Source organism: Colletotrichum truncatum (genome assembly GCF_014235925.2).
Source record: "Colletotrichum truncatum strain CMES1059 chromosome Unknown Contig_0001, whole genome shotgun sequence".
Taxonomy (NCBI): Eukaryota; Fungi; Ascomycota; class Sordariomycetes; order Glomerellales; family Glomerellaceae; genus Colletotrichum; species Colletotrichum truncatum.
In genome coordinates, this window is record NW_027222398.1 from 5,844,231 (window position 1) to 5,863,038 (window position 18,808).

The 18,808-nt window shown below is 51.1% G+C and overlaps 7 protein-coding genes across 7 annotated transcripts; 4 read left to right on the forward strand and 3 right to left on the reverse strand.

The window, feature by feature from the left end:
* Positions 1 to 1,683: 1,683 nt before the first annotated feature.
* Positions 1,684 to 2,083, forward strand: CTRU02_201632 (NADH2 dehydrogenase subunit 14K; the record flags this gene model as incomplete). Its single annotated transcript, XM_036729102.1, has 2 exons — positions 1,684 to 1,717; positions 1,860 to 2,083. 2 exons carry the CDS (start codon positions 1,684 to 1,686, stop codon positions 2,081 to 2,083), a joined length of 258 nt encoding a protein of 85 aa, XP_036579253.1.
* A 521-nt stretch (positions 2,084 to 2,604) lies between these two features.
* CTRU02_201633 (translation initiation factor eif-2b subunit delta) lies at positions 2,605 to 4,016 on the reverse strand (the record flags this gene model as incomplete). The annotated part of the gene is made up of 2 exons (XM_036729103.1): positions 2,605 to 3,429; positions 3,483 to 4,016. 2 exons carry the CDS (start codon positions 4,014 to 4,016, stop codon positions 2,605 to 2,607), a joined length of 1,359 nt encoding a protein of 452 aa, XP_036579254.1.
* Positions 4,017 to 4,716: 700 nt separating this feature from the next.
* CTRU02_201634 (translation initiation factor IF-3) lies at positions 4,717 to 5,493 on the reverse strand (the record flags this gene model as incomplete). Its single annotated transcript, XM_036729104.1, has 1 exon — positions 4,717 to 5,493. One exon carries the CDS (start codon positions 5,491 to 5,493, stop codon positions 4,717 to 4,719), a length of 777 nt encoding a protein of 258 aa, XP_036579255.1.
* A 335-nt stretch (positions 5,494 to 5,828) lies between these two features.
* On the forward strand, positions 5,829 to 6,390 carry CTRU02_201635 (mitochondrial inner membrane protease subunit; the record flags this gene model as incomplete). Its single annotated transcript, XM_036729105.1, has 2 exons — positions 5,829 to 6,140; positions 6,199 to 6,390. The coding sequence occupies 2 exons, from the start codon at positions 5,829 to 5,831 to the stop codon at positions 6,388 to 6,390; spliced, it is 504 nt and encodes a 167-aa protein (XP_036579256.1).
* Positions 6,391 to 6,950: 560 nt separating this feature from the next.
* On the reverse strand, positions 6,951 to 8,921 carry CTRU02_201636 (vacuolar armadillo repeat protein; the record flags this gene model as incomplete). The annotated part of the gene is made up of 5 exons (XM_070203897.1): positions 6,951 to 8,080; positions 8,132 to 8,377; positions 8,432 to 8,545; positions 8,667 to 8,799; positions 8,841 to 8,921. The coding sequence occupies 5 exons, from the start codon at positions 8,919 to 8,921 to the stop codon at positions 6,951 to 6,953; spliced, it is 1,704 nt and encodes a 567-aa protein (XP_070062479.1).
* A 2,656-nt stretch (positions 8,922 to 11,577) lies between these two features.
* CTRU02_201637 (nuclear protein snf4) lies at positions 11,578 to 13,069 on the forward strand (the record flags this gene model as incomplete). Its single annotated transcript, XM_036729107.1, has 4 exons — positions 11,578 to 11,841; positions 12,028 to 12,151; positions 12,207 to 12,356; positions 12,414 to 13,069. 4 exons carry the CDS (start codon positions 11,578 to 11,580, stop codon positions 13,067 to 13,069), a joined length of 1,194 nt encoding a protein of 397 aa, XP_036579258.1.
* Positions 13,070 to 13,692: 623 nt separating this feature from the next.
* Positions 13,693 to 17,924, forward strand: CTRU02_201638 (RhoGAP domain-containing protein; the record flags this gene model as incomplete). The annotated part of the gene is made up of 7 exons (XM_036729108.1): positions 13,693 to 14,034; positions 14,117 to 14,158; positions 14,205 to 14,277; positions 14,562 to 15,467; positions 15,517 to 15,705; positions 15,775 to 16,284; positions 16,729 to 17,924. The coding sequence occupies 7 exons, from the start codon at positions 13,693 to 13,695 to the stop codon at positions 17,922 to 17,924; spliced, it is 3,258 nt and encodes a 1,085-aa protein (XP_036579259.1).
* Positions 17,925 to 18,808: the final 884 nt, after the last annotated feature.

Here is an 18,808-nt window from a genome sequence, read left to right on the forward strand (position 1 = left end):
CTCTCACCTGGCCCAAATCCAACCCTGCACCCTCGCCCCTGGAAGAGCCGAAGCAGTTCATCAGTACAACCACCCGAGCCCTGGATACTCTCATCTCACCGAAACAGCCTGCGGTGCAAGACGCAAGCAAGGACACGAAAGTGTATATGCTCGCTCAGTTGTCACAGCTTATGAAGCCGGATACTTCTACCGAGCTGCCTGCCGTCACTCACGTGCTATCAACCCTTGCTCAACCTGAGTACGCCGGCTCATCATGGACGTTCACGGCAGGCTACTTCAACCCGGCGCCATCATTGACAAAGCTCTTGCTCTCTACTGCATCACAGAACAACGTTGTGATTACCGCCTCTCAGCAAGCTAACGGTTTTTACCAATCTCCAGGTGTATCTGGTCTTCTGCCTGGCGCTTATACGCTCCTCGCCCGCCGGTTTGTTCGTGCTGTGCATGAACGCAAGCTGGATGGTTCTATTGTGCTCAAGGAGTGGCGCAAGGGTACAGTTGGTGAACCAGACGGCTGGACTTATCACGCCAAGGGCCTCTGGATCACTCTTCCAGGAGAGCAAAATCCCTCAATCAGTGTTGTAGGCAGCTCCAACTACACGAAACGCAGCTATTCTCACGATCTTGAGGCTGGGGCCATGATCCTTACCAAGGACGAGGACCTCAAGAAGCGCTTGGGCGAGGAGCAGCAGTGGCTCCAGGACTATGCCGAGCCTGTTACTCGTGAGGATTTCTCTAAGCCAGAGCGTAGAGTTGGGCTCAATGTAAGAATAGCCATGTGGATTGCCCAGGCTGTTGGTGGTGCGTTGTAAAGTACTGATAGACTTTGCATTTGTACGGGCGATGGCCGTCTCGAAAGCGGTACTCGCGCTCGTGTATTGGATAATAATGATACCCGTGGCATTGTAACATGTTCATCGTATACGTTTTTCTTGTGTAAACTGACATGGCACATACTAGTAATATTTAAGACAATTGAACCCATACATAGATATACAGAGGGACGAGAGCTTAACGAACGTGCCAGCACTTGCTGTGTTAGAGAAAGACCCGAAGTTAAAGCGGCAAAAGTACAAGCTCCGAAACCGAGAATTGAACTCGAAGCCATGCTTAGCCTTTCGTTCTCATGAGAGGGCATCATGTTGGCCACTACAGCATATCAGTTATCATTGAGAACTCCAAACAGTTTAACGGTAAGTTGAGATCCACACGAAGGGGGGCGGGACCATTGAGCGAATCGGCACACCAGCAACGCAGAGAATTAATGGCTTGCTTTTATCTTCAACCACAGATTCAGAGGATAATTGAGAGTTTTAACCTGGTCAGAAAAGATAGTTTGTATAATGAGCGCTCTTGTCCAGCTCTAGGGAATCTTTGAGGGTTTCCAAGCACACGCCCTCTGACGATTTCTTAGGGTGCTCAGAGCACTGTAGACCCCGGCACAGCACCACCCACCAACGATCGAATCGGAAAAACTCGATTTGCAATTATTCCGCGCCCGGCAGCCCGGGGGGACGCGGACCACACACCTCTCCATCCAAGCTTCAATCACCACCTCTTCCGTCAATTGACGACCCGACGCTCCACCAAAAACGAGATACTACGATCGGCGGAACCGACCACTCTGTCAATTGACGCCTTTCGAACCCTTTCCCGAATCTTCAGTGCACACCTTTCCCGACAATGGTCGGCAGAATCCTCTTCTGGAGCGGCTTCGGTGCGTAATGGCCTTCCCCTTTGCTCAATCGTATCCCGATCGAATCGATGAGCCATTGAGGCTTTCCAAGCCTTGTGACGACCTTCTACGCCATGACAGCACGAGATTTTGGGGGAGCTTTGCTGACGGCAGACCACTACAGGCTTCGCCGTTCGCTTCTGGCAGATGGGCATTGAGATGCGCCCGTTCTTCAACAAGGAGTCCCTCTGGGCCTACCCTGTGTATATGCTCGGCGGTGGCAGCTTCGGCTACTGGCTCCAGGGCGTTGACGACCGTCAGTCGGCCTTCCTCAAGGAGCGCAAGTCGATCCTTCTTGAGAAGCGCGCGAGGGCGGCGGCGCGCAAGACGGAGGAGGCCGAGCAATAGACGACGAATTCTTTCGACGACGATGGATTGTAAAAAAAAGAGATAAACAACACAACAAGAAAGAAACGTTTCGCTCGCCTTTGTCGAGAGAAGGAATTCCGGGATAGAAGCCAAGGGAGGACAATAAAAGCCGAATCGCGAAGACGGGTTGGGATCGATTGCACCCGGCATCCACCTCCTGAGAAGGCTCGGAACTGCGCAGCACCTACGGGAAATGGTCGTGACGCCATATGGGAGACTCTGCGGAAGAGCGGGTTCCCTTTTGTACATATTGCGTTGAAAGAGGTTTAATTGACGCCGTGAAAGTCATTAGTACAACTTCTGTGAAAAGCATCTTCATGGTCTTGGTAATTGTCGTGCGTTTCTGCAGAGCTAAGGATCTATGATGCGTCTCTTTCTGAGTCTGCATGATTGGTATCTATCTATGGGAGAAAAAACCAAGGACAAAAGCGCCCAGAGCTGTCCCCTCCTCAAGGGCATCTACATCATGGCCCCGTCTCAGACATGTTTTCATTTACTTTTTACAACTCCTCTAACTTTCTCAGAATCGCCGGCACAGATACAGGTGATGTGATGCCGAGTTCCGTAATGACGACGGAAATGTGTCGGTCCCGAGTCGTGTCGAACAGCAGCCTGAAACTCTCCTCCGTCATCTGCTCTGGGTCAATCTCGTTGTACGTGAGCGAGTCCATTGCAACTCTCTCGGTGAAGTTGATCGTCTCCGACAGAGCAACAACACGAATACCCTGATCCGCAGCTGCGATGGCGATATCGCTCGTGCCAGCTCTGGCGTACATGGCACCATTGCTAAACATGGCCTCGGCACCGACCAACACACGCGATGTCTCGTGCAAGTGTGCGCGCATGGCGCTCAGGTCGGGGCAGTATGAGACCTCAACGCCGCCTCTGGGAAGGGCCCGCAGACTCTTCGCAAGTTCGCGTCCCGTGCTCTCGAATGGGTCGTCGACAACTGTTACGGAGAAATTCTTGCCGTCGGCGTGGGCCTGGTGGAGGGCGCGCTCAACAAGCGGGTGATAGGCATAGGTCAGAACAACCTCGCCATCCTCGATGCTGTCGGCGGCCGTCTTGACGATGACGAAGTCGGCCAGCGTGATTCGCTCTCTGATAAAGTTGTCGACAGACTCACAGAGGAGCTTCTTTGCGTCAAAGTCAGGAAGGTCGATGTCAATCTTGCTGACTTGGAGCTTAAGCCACCGCACAGCATTACCCATGGAGAAGCACATGGGCCGACAAGCCGAGAGATATTCAATTTGCGGGTTCAGAACGTGTGATGTGAAGTGGCGGGAGAACGTGTTGCCCGGCGGTGTCGTGTACGAGTCGATGACCTGCAATGTGTTAAAGTCTTCCATATTTCGTTCGGCGCGTGCCAGTTACCAACCTTCTTAAACGCAAGCAGAGTAGCCTCCAATCTTGTGGTGCTATCGCTAATAGCGAACGCGCTCATTTGCTGGCCCAGTGCCAGAACCGCCGGGTGGACGTCCTTGTCGGCTTCCGTCATGTGTATCCTCTTAGCCATAGACAGGTGGCTGAAGCATTCAGGGACCTTCGGCTTGTTCTCCTTCGGTGCAGCTGGCACGGTCTTGCCCACCGGACCACCCTTGGCTCCGGAACCACCAACACCTTGAGGACCTTCCTGTCTCTGTTTCGACTTTCCTCCTTTAGCATCGCCGCTGCCGCCCTGCTGGGCTCCCTGGCCCGCTGGCGGTGCCACCTGTGTCTCCTTGGCCTTTGCCCTCCTCGCCGCCTTCTCTGCCTTAGCCTTGGCTTTCAGTTCAGCGCCAGACAGCTTCTTCTCTCCTCCCTCGGCCGGGGCATCCTTCTTGGACGCATCGTCCTTCTTTTGGGGTTGTTGGGCCTTCTTGTCCTCGGCGGCAGGCGGCGTCGCGACGGTGTTTGGTGTCTCGGTTGCCATTGTGCCCTAGTGCTGTCCTTCTGTCCGGTCGACGAAAATTTTGTTGGTCAGGAATCGCGCACGGCTCGCTCAAAACGTGTGGCCTTTCTGGAAAAGTTCCAACTTCTGCAGGCTAGGTAAACCGATTTGGGGAGGCGGGACTGGTCACCGGAGGTTATCTGATCGGAAGAAGTTTTGGAAGTTTGACTCACAGGGGTGAAAGGCGGGATGCGACTTGGGTGCCCCGCGCTAGTGCATCGTGCGGGGAATAACGTCCCAGCCGTGGCGCCAATCACCTAACGGCTGCTGCAACCATCTGCTCCTCTGGATGCATCTTGTTGAATAAAGGTAAAGAAATTCGGGTTTCTCTTCGCACAATGAGACAAGAGGATTTTCTCCAAAGCGAGGCCGAATACTAAGGTCTTTCTAGGCATAGGAATCCTCCACATTTTTCAGCTTCATGTGCGACACATTGGATCTCTGTACGCCTCTGTAGTTACCAGGCGACGATGACGAGACTGTGAGAATTCCCAACCAGGCTTTTATTATCCATCAATATTGTTCTACGCATTGAAAAAAAAGCGTACAACATGCGTCTAACTTCTCCTTTTTTTTTAAAAAGTACATACTTATTACAGGCAAACTAAGCACAGCCTAGATGCAAAACCCTAGTAATTCCCCTCATTTGTGATTCGCGTAGGATATCAACAGGTTACGGAGGCTAGGATGCGTTTGAAGGCGCATTCAAGTACAGCTTCATAACCTTGAGGGGCGCACCGTCCGGTTCCTTCCACTCCTTGGCCCCTTGGATCTCAGCCATAGACTCCCTAACAGACTGGACAAGCGCTTCAGCTTCGTCCCTTGTAGCAATACGGCTACCCTTCTTTTTGGCGAAGAGAACCTCGACCTTATAGCCCTTCTCCAAGAAGGTCTTCATCTGCTTCATCTTATGGCTTAGATCATGCGGCGCAATCGCCCAATTGAGCTCGAGCTCCTTGACCTTCGAAAGCTTCCGCGCAGCCTCTTTCTTGACCTTCTCTAACGCACGTTCCTTTGCCTTTTCCTCGCGCTTGTTGATGATCTTGCAAATGGCGAACCGGGGTTGGTCCTCGGTAGGGTTAGGAGGTGGGCGAGAAACCATACGTAACGATTGCGCTTCGGGATCTAGCGATGCAAGAACTTTCTTTGTCTCATAGGGACCCTCCAGCTTGTTGTTCTCGTCGACGACCATGATCATGCGGTCGCGAATTTCCTCGTCCGCAGGGGGCCCTTTCTTTTGATTTGAGGCGGCTGGGCTTACGTTGCGCTTCTTGAATCGGCTTACAAGAGATGCGTGGCGTGTAAGATTAGGTATCGGTGCAAGGACGGGTGGGAGGACTCTAGCGGAACATATCGAAAGAGCGCTTCGTCGTGACAGCACCTCCACCTTTTCATAGGGCGAGACGAAGACCCTATGCAGCGCCGTCCTGCTGTTGAACAGGCATCGTGTGACCCTCATTATTGCAGCCCTCAGCTTATAAGGTTTCAAGTGTTTCAGGGTGGTGACGGAGTCATAGGCCGAACCGTTCCGTTTGTTGTTTGCTTGTCGATTGTGTTGGTGTTGTTAGTTGGACAAGTGAGGAACAGAGACAAGCAACAGAGAAGGCTAGATGGGACTGAGACGTAGCTCTCCCGCCAATCACACCACGCCGTCTACCGAGCTTTCATTGTGGTCCAAGCTCCAACTCCACACTCCGCCAGATCCGCGCTTGGTCTCATTCATCATTTCTTGAGTCTTGAAATGAGCCTCACCCAAACACACGTCTCCCTTCAACTTCAAATGTCACCTTCACAATGATAGGCCGTCCTCTACGCTATGTTATAACCGTCGGAAAAGCAATTGCCGCCGCACATGTTTTTACCAACTATTGCTTCAACTGGGGCCCTGCCTCTGGCGCGTCTATGCTTCCGACTTTCGATATTCAGGGGGACCATATCATCATAGACAGACGATATCGTTTTGGCCGCAATATTGTCGTAGGTGACTTAGTCAACTATCGAATTCCCATCTTCAGACATAGTGAAGGTGTCAAACGCGTTCTGGGCATGCCTGGAGACTACGTACTGGTTGGCAGCCCGGATGCCCACTCGCATCAAATGATTCAGGTAAAGCTGCCTCAAGAGAAGGTGTGCAATACAGCATTATGTGTTGACGTCATAAAAGGTTCCTCAAGGTCATTGCTGGCTTGTTGGCGACAATTTGGACGCTTCCCGAGACTCACGGATTTTTGGACCTGTGCCTCTAGCTCTAGTCAAGGGTAAGGTGGTAGCCAAATTTTTACCTCTTTCCAACCGTCGAATATTCAGGAATGAACTCGATCCTGAAGACGGTTCTGGTATTGGAAGGCAAAGATAAATTTCCAGGAGTGACATCCTGGAGACCTGCTGTTCAGAGCATATACATACAGATTAGCAGAGTAAAGACGAATCATAGCAGCCCTCATCAATAGTGTCATGATTAATCACAAATAGTGAGTTGCTTTTAGTCTTCTAAGAGGTCTGATCCTAATTACAACAGGGTAGGAAGGCCAACGGCGTCAAGGGGAAAACTCATCAAGCCTAGCGATAGGCCGAGTGCGTGGGAAATGACATGACCTGATAGACGGGTCATAATGCTTAATACAAAGTAAAATGTCGGGTCGCCCTTATCAGAGAAAAACAGCCGCGCCTTAGGACGGCATGAAGGGTTGTCCATCAGGAACTGGCTCGCAAAAAATAAACGCTCTCTCAAAATGCCTCCACGCCAATAAAAAAAAAAGACACTCGATGTACCAACTGAAACTCTTTCTGCATAATCATCAACGCCAAAACACCTTCGACCCAAGCCCTTCAGCTATTCGGTCCTGCTGTAGCACGCCGAAAGGGAAATGGAGGAAGAAAACAGTGAATGAGAGGCCCATTAGTGTGAATCAGTTCTTAGCCCTCGATGTGAGATTTAGAGCCACTCTGGCCAAGCAGCTCCAGACATCGCTGAGCCAAGTTCACGACCTCGCCTTCGTCGTCGTCTTCGAATTCGTTGTCCGGCTCGATCTGGCGGTTGGCGATCTCCTTGATTTGGTCGACGATGTCCTGAGCCTGGCCGATTAGTTGGATGAGATTCTTGTCCTCTGACTCAAGCAGTTGGAGCAGAGTCCAGATTGCTATGTGCTGAAACGTTGCGTCGCCACTTTGAAGGAATCTTGTGAGGTATCCATGAATTCCGCCGTTAGGCTCTTTCCAATCTTGGACGAAGACGGCGTAGTCGCCAACTGAACGAGGGTTAGCTAAAGACTTGGGTATGGCTATAGACATCATACCTTTTGAGGAAAGGTTGCCGAGAGCTGCAGCGCTGTTGCCTTGGACTTCGATACTTGGAGAATGCGTCAAAGGAATCAAGACCTCGAAAACACCCAAATTCAAGAGATGAGATTTCAGCTCATCACTAAGAGCCAGAACAGCAATAGCAGCCGTCATTTCCGACTGAACAGTGACAGGAACATCGAGTACCAGTTGCTTGCACTTCTGAACCGCACCCGCGTCGAGAACAAGCGCCTTGTTGCGATCGGAGCTGGCAGCCAAATTTCTCAACGTCGAGATAGCGTGGCATTGAATCTCTTCGTTCTCAGTGGACCCAAGCAGATCAACCAATGGCTTCAGGAATCCAGCTTCGATGATCGGTGATTCGTTCAGAGGGTGGATGGAAATGTTTCGTATACATGCAACGGCGGAAAGAATTAGAGGCAGATAGGATGATGACAGTAGTCGCAGCAAGGGAGCCAGACCATTTGATCGTACAATGTCAAGCTGGTACTTTTCGTCCGAGGCCAAGTTACGAAGGGCGAGCGCTGCCTGGCATTGTACCTTAGGAGACGACGAATCCATGAGGGTGACAAGCGAAGAGACTAGCTTCGATTCGGTCTGTGCAAGCTTGCGTCGGTTGTTAGCGTCGACAGCGATGTTGCTGAGAGCTGTTGTGCAATAGTACTGCACATCAACATCTGAAGAGGACAAGAGCTGGACAAGGACCGGAATAGCGCCGGCATTAACCAGTTGCTGGCGGTTTTCATCTGTATCTCCAGTCAGTCTTGCTTCGCTCATTACAAAAATCCCGAACATACCCGAATGCGTCATATTCAGCAAAGCTCCAGTTGCGTTCCTCTGAACCCGCATATCCCTGGATTTCGCTAGCCTTGTCAGAGGGCCCAACGCGCCAGACCGTGCAATCTTTGCCTTGTTCTCCTCATGTGTAGCCAAGTTGGTGATGCAACCAACTGCATTGCACTGAACTTCGACATTTGGCGAGAGCATCTGTCTAATAAGAGGCGTAAGCCCACCGAGTTGAACAATCAAAACCTTGTTCTCAGCTGATGGCTCAGGTTAGTATTGATCCTCCAGCCTCGTCTGTCAAGTCAACTTACTGTTGACCGCAAGATTTCCAAGCGCTGCACTAGCGGCACGCTGAACTTCAATATCGGGGCTTTGCAGAAGGAAAAGAATAGGCTCGAGTGTGTCGCGGTCGACCTCACGAACATCTGTACAGTGGTGGTCAGCACGGCTAGGTGACGTAGGGGAGGCCCTTGCGGATGCTGCATCGCATCGCAGGTTGTTGGCACATTAAGAGCTTTGCCCCGACAATCCAGATCGTCAACGTACCTCGCTCTGTTATTTCCGCAAAGGTTAGACTAGCACTCCGTTGAAGATCGATATTCTCGGAGAAGACGAGTGTGCTTAGAGCTCGAAGCGGTTCGCCCGAAAAGAAGTCCGTTTCACCCCGCTGAAACGTCGTCAGTATGGGCGGAAGCTCAATGCAACTGAAAATGGAGAGAGTTCATACGTTTTCCAAGTACTGGAGGAGATCGGCGACAGCCTCCCGTTCGCTGTCGGCGAGAACTGGCTCGTAAAGTCCATCGCGGGATCTCCCTGTACAGTCACTGTCAGCTTCGATCTGCCACGATATCTGGCAGTGGAAAGCCCGTACCTCCGCAGCACGATTGACAGACTCCCATGGCCGCCGTGGGCAAAGAATGCCACTCTCAATGATAACAAGACTCGATTTCGAATGGTGGTGTCCGGAAGGCAGCTGGGGCTGTTGTGTTTGGATGGAGCTTCTTTCGCAAACACGATTGTTTTGGCAACCCAGTCAGAGGGATACTGAGTGTGCGGCGTTTCCAAAGGGTCGTTAGCTAAGGCGATTTATCGATTAGCCTGATCGATGAATTAGATTTCGGTAGCGGTCAATAGCCGACGAATTAGAGGGTCGTTGCTGCCCAGCGAAAGAGGCCCGACAGTCGGTCGGTTGATGTGCGATGCGGTCAGTCAAATGAAGTTCTGAGAAGAAACCGACAGGAGGCTGCTCCAGTTGTTTCTTGGAGCAGCACAGGCCCAAGTCGCAGCAGCAATAGCAACAGCGGTAGCACTAGACCTCTGTGAGGCTAAGGTAGTGGGGCGCTGGAGGTACTCACCAAGCAACGAGAAGGTACGGATAGCAAAGCATTAAACAGCACAACACAACAGCACAACCGCACAGCATTAGCAGCCCCAGCACAGCAAAGCAGAGGACCGTGGCACTGTGGAACCCATTGTGGAGCGTGCAGCTTTGGACCTGCTTACCCTGTCGGGCTTAGAAGGCTAGGAGGACCCAGATGATGAAGTACGTACCGAGTGTACCTGCAGCGCTGCCGGCTTTTACTCGTAATGTTACTGGGCGGCTTCTTCTCCCGGACGAGCAGGAGAAGAAAAGCGCCCACCCGCCTCACTCTGCATCGAGGCCATGACCACTCCACGCCCTCCCCTCCATGTCTCCTCCCTCGGGCGGCACTGCCGCGGACTCCAAATCCTCAAGCTCGCGGAACACGGACCACCCTGCTTTATTTTGTACTAGTAGATAATGGCACGTATGGATGGTCCTCACATGTGGAAACAAACACTGTCCATGAATCTTATGCATCTAGTACTGAACTAGCCAAGCGCGCCCGCCTCATCATTCCACGTAAGTTATGTAATATGTTATGCCTCTCAGAGAAGGCCGTCCTGAAGAATGATGATAGCCATACCAGCAAGCAGTGGCTTGAGGCCGAAATGGCACCTTCTGTTCATCACTTTTTCCTATTACTTTTCCACTGGATTAAAATCAGTAGTCCAGTGGTGATGACCGGTTTAGATATCTTCTTCCAGGCACATAAGTGCAGCGTGCGTGCCTTCCGACGAAGCTTCTCCTGATTGCCAGGTAGAAGCTTGATATGGACATTACAGTTGCACACCCTCCTGCACATTATATTGCGTATAAACCGACCCGATGACTTGTGTATTGCTACCCTTGATGCGAAAGGCTGCCTTTGTCCAAAGGGTCCATTGTCACGCGAGCTTACCCGCCTCAGATACCTACTCGATGGGGCATGGTTATTTCCGAATACAGGCCGGCTAAGGGAGATCTGGGACGGCGGCTGACTTGTGCCTGTCCTTCTGGTGATGGTCTCTCAACATAGCGGTTGTGCTTGGGCTGCCGCCATACTATTTCTGCAATCGGACGTTACATGGCTGAGAGGATGGAGATTTTTTTGTCGGAATGTTTAAAATTACGTTTGCTCCTTCCTAAAGCTCAATCGAAAGCAAGACATTGTTTCTCAAAAAGAAATGCTATTAGACAGTAACGGCATTGGCGGTATCTGTGAGGTGTGGCTGCCATGGTTCCGTTCCATTGAGAATGTGCGAAAGCCGCTGTTCAGCGCCTGAGTGATCACTCCAGTTGAAGGTCAGCAAAGAATTTCGCTTCGCTGCCTGCTGGTCACTGTTCGTCTGTATACCTGCAGATCCGTTTGGTCCTCTGGCCGGCTTGGAGCTGCGACGGATAAGACATCGATGTACATGTATCCTTAGGTTTCCGGTCCTTAACTAGGGCGGGATTCCATTCGCTGAAGCCATCACCAATGACGAAACCTCCACCACCACAATCATCATCATTTATTGTCGTAGAAAACCAAAGCCGCTGCTCCTTGACGGGAGCAGCACTATACGTTAGGGGTAGCCATCGGGCGTTGGTGACTTGATCATTGCACCGACAACTCAAAAAACGTCAGACAGTGGCAGCGCCAGCAAAAAGTTCAGGAAAAAACAAGAATCTGACGGTTGACGCCTCGTCTGTTAGCTGGGTCACCCTCGAATCCTTGTCTTTATCCTTATCTACAGGTGAGACAAAAAGGATGCAGCTAAAGTAAATGTTAGGCGCTGCAGGGCTCTGGTACATTCTACCGCCATATTTTACTGCTAATTGTCACTGTTGGGGCTGCTGTCACTAATTAGCTACCTTTGCTACCGCTGCACGCTGGCAGGAGGGGAAGAGGGGGAAGGGGGGAAAAGGAAACGGCGCGAGAGAAAAATCACCATTGCGTCCAAATCCAGTCCAACCCATCCGATTCTTCGACCGTAAATTCCATTCTTGTCTCTAACCTCCCGTCTACCGCCTCCCGCCTCCCGCACTCCTCCCACCCCTACTCCGTCCCCCGTCCGTCTACGTCCAGAGGGGCCACGCGCGCCATTAGCCCTCCTCACACGGCACGACGACACAATGGACGACCCCTCCTCGTCCTCGGCGTCGAAGGACAATGCCGGTCCTGGCTCCATGTCCATGTCACATCAGCAACAGCCTAGCGGTACCGGTCCACCACAACCACCCGTTGTCGCTACCGCTGCGTCTATCGCGAGACCACATAGTCACGAGCTTCCCTTCGTCACGCCCTCATCCTACCTTCGCCCAAGACCGCCCTCTGTGCTTCGCAAAATGCCTGAAAAACCTCCGAGCCCGCTCGACAAGGAGCAGATGCAGGGTCTGGTAAGCTGCTTGCGTCTCTTGACCCCTCGTTTTCCCACCTTGGACCCCTCCGATTGCCGTGCTTGAGCCCAATTTTGGCCTTGGTCGCCAGCGCGCATGCGGGGTTGTTTGCCGTCTGCTCAGCGCCATCACGAGGGGCACATCTAGGCCCCAACGAACCATTACTAACTTTCCTTGTTTGTCTAGAGAGCGATCCGCGATTTTCTCAAAGTTCGAACCAGCTACGATGTGCTACCGCTCTCCTTTCGTCTCATCGTTCTCGACAATGACCTACTGATCAAAAAGAGTCTTAACATCCTTATTCAAAATGGTACGAGTCATACATTTCCAATGCGCCGAGTTGCTCGCTCTAACCGATACCACAGCAATCGTTTCTGCGCCGCTATGGGATTCGCACAATTCAGCGTTTGCCGGTCTGCTAACAGCTACGGACTTTATCAACGTGATACAATACTACTGCCAGTTTCCTGATGAGATAAGCAAGCTGGACCAATTCCGTCTGAGTAGCCTGCGAGGTAGGTGACTAGGCTCCAAAGCGTCCATCGAGGGACTCTTTCTGACAGCATTTGCAGATATCGAAAAGGCCATCGGCGTCTCTCCGCTCGAAACGGTGTCTGTCAACCCAATGAGGCCGCTCTACGAAGCCTGCCGCCGTATGCTCAAAACCCGTGCGCGCCGAATACCCCTTGTAGACATCGACGACGAGACTGGTCGTGAAATGGTTGTCAGCGTCATTACACAGTATAGAATTCTAAAGTTCATTGCTGTCAACAACGAACACAACACGGTGATGCTGAAGAAGTCAGTCAAAGAGATTGGCCTGGGCTCATACAAGAACTTGGCGACAGCTAAGATGGGCACCTCCGTTTTGGACGTTGTCGATTTGATGGTCAAACACAACATCTCGTGCGTGCCCATCGTCGACAAGCACAACCGCGTTCTCAACGTGTTCGAAGCTGTCGATATCATCCCATGCATCAAAGGCGGCGTGTATGAGGAGCTCTCGTCTAGCGTTGGCGAAGCTCTCTGTAAGCGGCCCGACGATTCTCCAGGGATTTACACTTGTAGCCCTGACGACAGACTGGACTCCATTTTTGACACTGTCCGCAAGTCAAGAGTGCATCGCCTAATCGTGGTGGATGATGACAATCGTCTTGTGGGCGTCATTTCTCTTTCTGACATCCTGAAGTACGTTCTTCTGTATGGAGAGGAGGAAGACACCAAGTGAGCTTGAAGCTGGAAAATTGGGATTTACATAGAACCAAGAGCGACGGATCCTCGCTGGAATGACATGGATATGGTAGATATGGTAATGAGCATGTACCAGGCGTATGGTGGCGTAACGGGGAGGAATACCAGATGGTGCGCATATTTAACGTTTTCTTTCACTTCATTATAGAGGGTCAGAAGACCTAAGGGGCAGTCGGCTACCTGGATGCATTACGGAATGAGAGCATGTCGAGATTGACCACCTTTGCGTTCGTATCTGTTCATTATCGTTTGCGCAGGCATTGGTACGTGGAAAACAGACCAAACGACAGCAGCGACGGCATAGGCCACTGACCTGATGTTTCCATCCAGGTAGGCTTTACTACGGCAGGCACCATTCAGGTGAGGCTACAAAATTCACTTCAATCACAAGGCAAGAGTAAACCAGCAAGCTGGTCGCACCAACTGATTTCAAGTAACTACCTTTATATTTGAATGACGCTGCCCAGTGAAGGAGTGCGTCGGAGACCATCATCTACCACATCTGAACAATTGTTCTCAAGATTGCAGCGGCTTGGCATAGCATACAACCACTGCAACCCCATCTGATAGTTTATGGTACTCCATCTCAAGTGATTTCCAATGCAGACTTACCGCCAAGATCCATCGGCTTCCTCGGTCACGTCTAAGGATCCCGAGACTGGGACAATACGAAGCCAATTAGCCAGCACCGCGCCGACGAGCACGTTACCTTCACAACCACCTCTGACGTGCCTCGCGGGGCCTTTGGAGCCCAAGCAAAGCTCACTCATCAACTCGAGCACGCTTCCCGCTCTAGACAGAAAAGATGGTCGACACAACAGGGTTCTGCCGAGCAGCGCGACGTGGACGTCTTCCAGCGCAGACTTGAACTTATTTCCTGACACAGATGAGACCCAGGATCGTCAGCGATTCGTTCAGGAGTACAACCGACTAGCAAAGAAGGTATAGCAGCACTGAATGCTGTTCTGTAGCACAGCATCAATCCCAGTAATTCCTGCTGGCTATTACTAATACAGTCGTATAGCATGGCATTCGGGTGCTTGTTGTTGAAGACTTCGAGCGAGGAGTGAGCACTACTCTCCTTGACAATTACAATTGGCTAACTGTTACAGCGACCTGAACTGCCGATTACCATGTCAGAAAAGCGACGGTGGTGGTCTCGAGTGTTTCGTTCACCTTCGTCTGGTAAGACATCAAGTGCTCGACGATCCTCTGGTTCGATTAAATACAACAGAAGCGTTAGCGACATTGCGCACCATTTAATGCATTCTCGTAAATCAGAACCAAAGATTATTGATCTTCAGACAATGGTCCGACTAAGCGGCAAAAATTTTCTCTATCTTCCTTCTGAGTACGCACCTGGCTCACTTGTTTTGCCTACCTGCCTTCGAGCTACGGCCCAGTACCTAGTTCAACATGGCATGTAACACCTACCTCTTTCAGTCGAACAATCACTTATATTAATGTAGGTCCCACCACACGTGGCATTTTTAGAATTCCTGGGTCGCTTCGCGTAGTCAACGCAATCTTCGACTATTACTGCTACGACAGGACAGGAGAAGACGTGACCAGTACGATCCGATGCCCGTCCCTTCCGCTTCACATTAACGCCGGGGCACACGACGTGGCATCAGCATTCAAGAAGCTTCTTTCGGTTCTTCCCGGTGGAATTCTTGGTTCACTCTCGCTGTTTGACGCATTTGTCGCCATACAAAGCCAGCTTCGAGGGGAGCCGGAGTTGAGCAGGACGAAAGAAACGAAACTACGAGCTCGACTTATTGCCCTAGCAATTAGCACCACCAAGTCACTATTCCGCCGAGAATTAATATGTGCGGTGTTCGGTCTCCTTTCTGTCATTGGCCGTGCCGCTGAGATGACAGCTCGTGAGGATGAGCAAGGTCGGCCACTGCCCACTTCAGACCTAATGGGCTACACTGCTCTAGGCATTGTTTTTGGGCCACTCCTTGTCGGTGACTTGATCGATTCATATACAATGAAGGTCGCAACTCCATCTTCAGGGCTTCTCCTTTTTCCCCTCACGCCGCCACAGTTGAAAAGAGAGCGACAACGCAAAGGATTACTGCAGGAAGATACGATCTCCTTGCCAGTGGACAAGGTTCATGTAGCAAATAACATCGCGGAAATGCTAATCGCGAATTGGAGGGAAGTTGTCCGGAACATGAAAAACCTGACGAAGTTGCCAGGAAATGACCAGGGTGCGGAAAGTGCAAGTCGACGGATGTTTTTACGGTCTTCTGGCTCCGGACCTGTTACAATCGGCTTACCCAAAGGTTGGAGAAGCAAACAATCCTCATCAGGTATTTCAATGAATAGGGAAGGGTCGCCAGCCCCTGATACCCCTACACCAGCGTCCAGTAAGCTAACTTTACACGTTGCACTGATACGTTACTAACAACGTACCAGGGACAATGGGCTTGCCTGTTTCGAAGACATCAGGAACTCTGGCTGACAAGCTTGAAATCAAGAGATGTCGACCTAAGGTGTCACGTTCTGCGTCGTCAAATCGGCTTTCGCTTCGACAATCACTTAATCCACTATCGCCAACTGCGGAGGAAACCTCAACAGACAGCCGAAGCATCAGCAAACTTAACAGTACACAAAGCAAAAAATGTCAAACCCCGCCTAAAAAAGTCCCAAATTTGCTTGTACATGGTGCAATAGGACCCATAACACACAGCTCGCATGTGGCGACGGCTGCGCAACCGACGATAAACAAGCGATCAGGAGGAAAACCTGGAAAACCCCTCCCTATCTCGACTCCGAAAACTGAAAAAAGCGGGAAACTGTTTGATGAAATTTACGAGCCTCGTAGTTTTCCAGGTCAGCATTCTCCTGAGAGTCCTCGTGTATCGTACGAGTTTGTCCCTGCGAGAAGTTCATCGAAATGGGCGTCTAAGGACCTCCAAGGGGCTACTGAAGCCAACTACAAACAGAGCCCCCGTCGGTCTGGAGTGTCGTCGCCACGATCATCGAATGAAAGCAATGAGAAAGGAACCGCACTGGATTCCTTTGCCCTCCATCAACTTGCTATGGGAAATGTGAGTGGAACATCATCTTCTGGCAGCCCAACAGAAATGGCACCAGAACGGACACATTTGTCGCCGGAGAACGTAAGCCCTCGCACTATCATCAGCTTGAAGGATGAGGGTTTCTTGTCTTTGACACACAAGAGTATGTGTGGCGGACATGTTAACCATGGAGTTGTAAACCCCGAAAAACTCAATCAAAACAGATTCAATGCAAATTCCCAAACACCAACCGATAACAGACCAATGCATCTGATGCATAGGGAGTTATCGGTTAGCATGAAGAAGACGTCACAAATCAATATGCCGGCTACCGATATAAAACAGTGTTCTCCTAAACGAACTTTAAGGAGGGACATGGCGCCAGAGGGGGCATCTGATGGAGATAGTACTAATCAGGTTACTCCGAAAGAATATTATGCCGAGATGAGAGCCCCCAGCAGCTTACGACAAAGTGGCTTAGAACCAGCGAAGGTGCTGTAGGGAAAGCAACCATCGATGGGTCCAAATACGGAGGCCTCGCCGTTTGGCTCATCTAGAGGTGGTGGATGTGACTCTGAACAAGGCGTTGTTGAAGATGTTTCCACAGAGACAGCTACCCGGTCTACAAACTTGGCGGAAGACGAAGATTTCGATCGTGACAAGTCACCCTCCAGAATGCGGACACCTACAGGAAGCGGTAGTATCTTAACATCGTTTCGTGGATCCGAAACAAGGCCTAGCGGCGTGAAGGCTATGGCGGCAATGTTCGAGGTAGCCTCTAAGGACTCGCAGTACGTACCTTCGCCAATGGCTACCCGTCAACCAAGGGCGAATAAACTTGTCACAAGTCTCTCCAACTCGATGACTAACACACCTTCACCAAAATCTCTGAAGTTAGCGAGATCAGCGTGGAGCCTAGGGAAGGTCAGCATTAAGCAGCGATCTCAGAGCTCCGATGGAAGTAGTAAGACCAAATGCAGTAGTCAAAAAATCCAACGTATCGTCATGGCTGAAAATGTTGCCCATTCAGCCGAGAAGCCAAATTTTGGGAGGCTTCGACGAGCTCCCAATATCCAGAGCCACCAAAAAGCTCCCACCGAGGCACCTGCTTTTAACGAAGACAGGAACCCACCTACTTTGGGTACTATGGTTAGTCCCGCCGAGCAGCCTCCGATTGCTCAGCATGTCAACTTCCCTCGGCCACCATCGTCCTCGTCTATCCGCCAGCCTGGTGAGGAGCTGATACCTCAGCGACCAGGAAGTCCGGGTGGAAATTCGTTGCTTCACGCGCAAACCCGTACACTGCAAAGACAGCTAGATGCTAAGACTGAGGAGGCCGCGTCGCTACGACGTCAGCTAGAGACGCGAGAAAACGTAGATGTCGGGATTCTTAGCGAACAATTGCGGTCAGCAAAACGTGAGTGTGCTATGTGGAAAGGGCGAGCAGAAGCAGCTGAGAAACGGGTGGCTGCACTTGAACGATTCACTCGCAGGCTGCGAAATATCAAGGGGGGAGATGCACAGGATGACGTTGACAGTTTGTCGGCAAAGAGCCGAGGAAGTAGAGAAACGACAGGGACCGAGGACGAGGAGCTAGTGGCATCAAGAATCAGAACAGCATTCATGGACATGAACGGAATTAGAAACGTCGATGGCGGTGCGTCTGCATGGTGGAACGAGCGAAGAAGCGGGAATGACTCGAGAGTTGATAAGAAGCAGCACGCTGGTATGACTGAACAGTCAGCCATGCTGAAAATCGCGGAGGCTGTACAAAAATTACTAGCGGACGAGGGACTGGAGTAGAGACGCGAAAGACTGTCAGGCGGACAGTGTCAGGATATTCATGTCCCGTATTACACATTATGAGTTTTGTTGTAAAAGTAGGCCGTTACCGACGTGGGCAGGATAAGTAGGATATTCGGCCCCAGAGCATGAGTTGAGAAACCTATCCATTATGTTTTAAAAGTTTTCAATACGTAACTCGGAAAGGGGATGCCAACACTCCCACCTTTCATGAGGCCAATGCTGAATTGCAGATGCTAAGCACTACTTCTACCTAGATTAAGGCGGTTTGTCTGCTTTGAAACAACATCGCCCTTGCCCATGGCGGCGCTGTTCCGGTAGCCATACGCTTCATCTGCTCAGGATATGACCCAGCCGCCGAGAATCGGCAGCAACTTCGTTGACCTCCACCCTGGCTTCTCAAATTCGGCCGTTTCCAGCGGTACCCGCAACTTCCTTATCCTCTTTTCTATCCGTAGCTGCGGGTCAGGGTGGTTCCTGAACGTTGATGTTATTAGCGGCCAAGCACCCGAGGCAGCTATCTTCTCTCGTCTTGGTCTCTTAAAATAGTAGAATAGCCGTGCGAGAAGAGCGATGTTGCGTATCTGTTCTCAAAGTGTCGTCGGGAAATGTTTCCTGGCGTCGAAGTTGAGACGACTGAGTAGGTGGTTGAGGCGTAGAGGAGAAAACTCCCCGTGCTTTGCGAGGAAGGTGAATGAGTTGGTACTGGCGGATATTGATCGATGTCGTCACGAAAGATTGGATAGGGTGGAGTAGACTCCGGGGGCTCATAATATCATGGCTTTTTCATGTTTGTGTTCTTGCTGCTGCGTGGTGGATATGTCGCCGTATTCGACCGGATAACGGATGCTTAAAGTGGCGAAACGCTTGGGGAATAACAATGC